The sequence below is a fragment of the Entamoeba nuttalli genome, assembly GCF_000257125.1.
Source record: "Entamoeba nuttalli P19 unplaced genomic scaffold asmbl_3395, whole genome shotgun sequence".
In the NCBI taxonomy this organism is placed as follows: domain Eukaryota; phylum Evosea; order Mastigamoebida; family Endamoebidae; genus Entamoeba; species Entamoeba nuttalli.
In genome coordinates, this window is record NW_008576052.1 from 1 (window position 1) to 3,815 (window position 3,815).

At 24.6% G+C, this 3,815-nt stretch overlaps 2 protein-coding genes across 2 annotated transcripts; both read right to left on the minus strand.

The window, feature by feature from the left end:
• Positions 1–718: 718 nt before the first annotated feature.
• On the minus strand, positions 719–1,825 carry ENU1_066290 (hypothetical protein; the record flags this gene model as incomplete). Its single annotated transcript, XM_008858291.1, has 1 exon — positions 719–1,825. One exon carries the CDS (start codon positions 1,823–1,825, stop codon positions 719–721), a length of 1,107 nt encoding a protein of 368 aa, XP_008856513.1.
• Positions 1,826–2,337: 512 nt separating this feature from the next.
• ENU1_066300 (hypothetical protein) lies at positions 2,338–2,916 on the minus strand (the record flags this gene model as incomplete). The annotated part of the gene is made up of 1 exon (XM_008858292.1): positions 2,338–2,916. One exon carries the CDS (start codon positions 2,914–2,916, stop codon positions 2,338–2,340), a length of 579 nt encoding a protein of 192 aa, XP_008856514.1.
• Between the last annotated feature and the right edge of the window lie 899 nt (positions 2,917–3,815).

The window sequence follows — 3,815 nt, forward strand, 5'->3', positions numbered from 1 at the left end:
ATAAGTTTTTATCATTTAAACAATTGATACGTTTCAAAAATGTTTAGTTATGTATCATTTTTTCAATATTCATATAATATTTTACTATTTTTCAAATGAAAACTTCTATTAGTACTATTATTCTTAACATTCTCCGTTAAAATAATATTATTTTCTTCAAAAAAACATTTGTTTATTCATTTATTTTATATTACAATTTTTATATCACTTTGTTTTTATGTATATTTTTGACTCTTTTTTACTGTTACAATGATTATTTTCTATTATAGTATATACAATATGTTTATTAAATGGTTAAAATAACCGTGATAATGAAATTGTTAAAATGAGAAGAAAATAATTAACATAATTTGTGTAACTGGTATGATGATAACAATTATGATAATATTTATTTCTGATTCATTCTTCTATTATCAACATTTTATGTTATTAAATTCTTCTTACAATATATATTTTTATTGTTTGTGTTGTGTTTTCTCCAATGAATCTTTTTTAATGAGCATACATAAATATCAGTGAAAAAATAAATATGAGAAAGAAGGAAAAAGAAACTCATTAAATCAAAAGAAGAAGAAAAGTAGTACGAAAGGATGAAACTAATTCTCAATAGACATAAAAATTAAAATAGTTTTATTATCATAACTAACTAATTATTTTTGTTTAACTCTTTTTATACCTTTATTCTTTTAAATTTAATGATGTTATACTTATCTCTCAATTATGTCTTTGAAATGTCAAACCCCCAACTCAACCACGTTTTATTACATAACTTTATCATGCTTTTATCGATACACAACTCACCAATCATGCAAACTGAATTGTGTATGCCATGACACTTCAATGAATTTGCATTGCATGGTATTCTGATTTGTAACCCTCCATCTATTCCTAGAGCAGCAACAGGATCTCTATCAGGTATAACAGCCCTTGCAAGTACAGTGACATCCTTTTTCTTTAGTCCTAATCCTTTTGAACCCAAAAATGTCCCAGGAGGGGATATTCCAAAACTTGATAATCCATACTCTGTTCCAACTATATTCGCAATCCCTCCTCCAAGTGAATGACCAGTAACTACAAGAGGGATTCCATCTTTCATTTCTTCTTTCACTATTTTCTTTGCTGTTCCTAAGAGTGTTGGCTCATCTTTTTCGAATGCTTTTGTTCCAAAAAATGATAACCCATAACTTATTCTTGAAAGAGTCTGTTTTGTAAATACTGGAAATACTGTAACTGATATAGTTGGAAATGCAGATTCAGCAAACAATTGAATATCATAAAGACCATCACTTAATGAATTTGTTCCTTTAAAAGCAATCACTTTGACTTTATTCTGTTCCTTATCTGTTTTGTCTTCTTTACAAACTTTAGTTCCTATTATATAATATAGTCCATTTTTATTATGGTACTGAAAAGACCATCCTTTGTCTTTAAGGTATTGAGAAAGTAACTCATATTTATTTCTTTCGTTTTCATCATTTTCTTTATAAAAAACTAATTCATCATCTTTTTTTAAGAAATTTCCTTGATAATGTTTTTGTAATTTTATTACAGGTTTATTATATGCTAAATAACTAAAATAACCATACTCCGCTGGTGTAATGCCATATGGATCATTCGAGCATAAATGTGAATGACCACGAGTATTACTCGTTATTTTACTCGGTTGTTGGTAATAATATTCATCGAAGAAATAATCATATGAAATACCATCAATAAATCCATTTAATTCTTGTGCTAAATCAAAAGAAGGTTCATAATTTTTAATACCCTTTTTAGTATTATCTCCTTTGAATTTAGTTTTTATTTTCGGTAGAATAAAAACCATTCCAACAATCACAAAAATAGTGATAATTACAATAACTATCAGTACAATTAGAAGTATAATACTACTATTATAATCAAATCCAAACCATGAATCAGGTTCATCACTTACTTTCTTAAAATTCGTTTTTTCTTCTTTCCTATTTCTTAATTCTTTGATTACAGAAACTCCATTAGAAAGTATTGACAATAAAAATAATATGACATACAACAACAATTTATTTGAATCTTTCCATGTATCAATAATAGCCCATATATAAAATGCAAAAAATGCAACAAGTAGAATGATAGATATTAAAGTTATGATAATAACAAATATCCATTGACAAGTTGAGGATTTTGTATTATTACCAGAATTAGTTTTTGTGCAATAGTCACATATTATTGAATATATGCATCCCAAAATTGAATAGCATGGAATAAACTTTAAAAAGCAAAAGAAAAAAGTATATTCCTTATCATTAAAAGATGCTTTTTGAATGGCTTTACATTGTTGTATGCAGTCAAGTATAATCTTTAAAAAAAGGTCACTAATTGAATTAGTCCACCTGTTATCAAATAAGAAATCCCCATAGTTCCGAGGAAAGATGGTGTTCTATGTCCATTCTTTTTTCCATTAAAGATATAAACCATTTCTACGACTAAATATACGACTAGTCCAACAACAACACCAACAACAGCTATAATAATACCAATATTATGTATTATCATATGCCATTTATTTTCAGTTTCTTTATTCAAAATATCTTTGAACTGTTTAGAACAATTATCTTCGGGATTTATACTAGTACCAACTTTAATAAAATAGCTGAATGAAGAACTTATATAACTAACTGAAAATAAAATAAATCTATAAACAAGTAAAAACATTAGAGGAGATCCATAAATCAATAACACAATATTATATAGTTCACCAGATAAATAGAGCGTTGAACAAGTAAAAATAGCCCAGATTCCAAATAACATTACAGACACAAAATAGAGTGATTGGAATTGACAGAATAGAGAAATAACTGATATGATATTAAAGAAAACTCTAGGTAATAAACTTTTTTCTCTTTCAAAATTATTTTTGAGTATACTACAATAACCCATTTAGTAATTACACTTTCTAGGTGTCGTGAATATAACAACGGAGAGTTGCAAAAATATTCCATTATGTATATTTGGAATATATAATATTCTAAATTATTTTACATAATTTAATGACCTTTTTATACGTAAATATTCCTCATCTATTTGTTTATGAATATTTATACAAGGATGTAACTTTATAAACATTGTATATTTTTAGCTCAGTGCCAAACATCATTCATTATCCTGTTTATTCTATATTAAGTACTATAAAAATGTATTAGCTATTGGTTTATGAAAATTATTTTTTCTTCATAATAGTAAATGATAGTAAATGATATGTTTGTTTTATTTCCTTTAAAATGGTTATGTTAAAATTAAAAAATTGAGATTATAAAGTTAGTTTCTCATTTAGTATTAAATTCAAGTTTTAATTCACTTTTATTAATAAATCTCTGGTAATATATTGCATAATAAAGTTTATACCATTTCTTTTTCTCAATTTACACTTTTCTTATGTTGTCCTTATACAATTGATATTCTCTTTTTTGTTTGTTAGTTCTTTTATTAATCTTTCTTATTTTAATATTATTTTTGTTTAAAACTTCGTTATTTATTCATTCTTTGAATATATTATATTGTGTGTTATTTGAATTTGAATGTTTTAATTGATATAAAAATATTTCGTTAAATAATAATATTTTTGAATAACTAGTTTTGTATTACTCTATCTCAGAGTGCTTATTATTTTTTATTAGATATTGAAATAGTACTGTTTATTTATCAATTATTTAAATTCTTTTAAATCATTTTAATATAAAATAAATTGATAACTAAAGAAACTAAGAAGATAAAATAATAATAATAATACAAGAAAGAAATATAAACAAAAACGAAAAAAGCAAATAATAGAAAAAAGA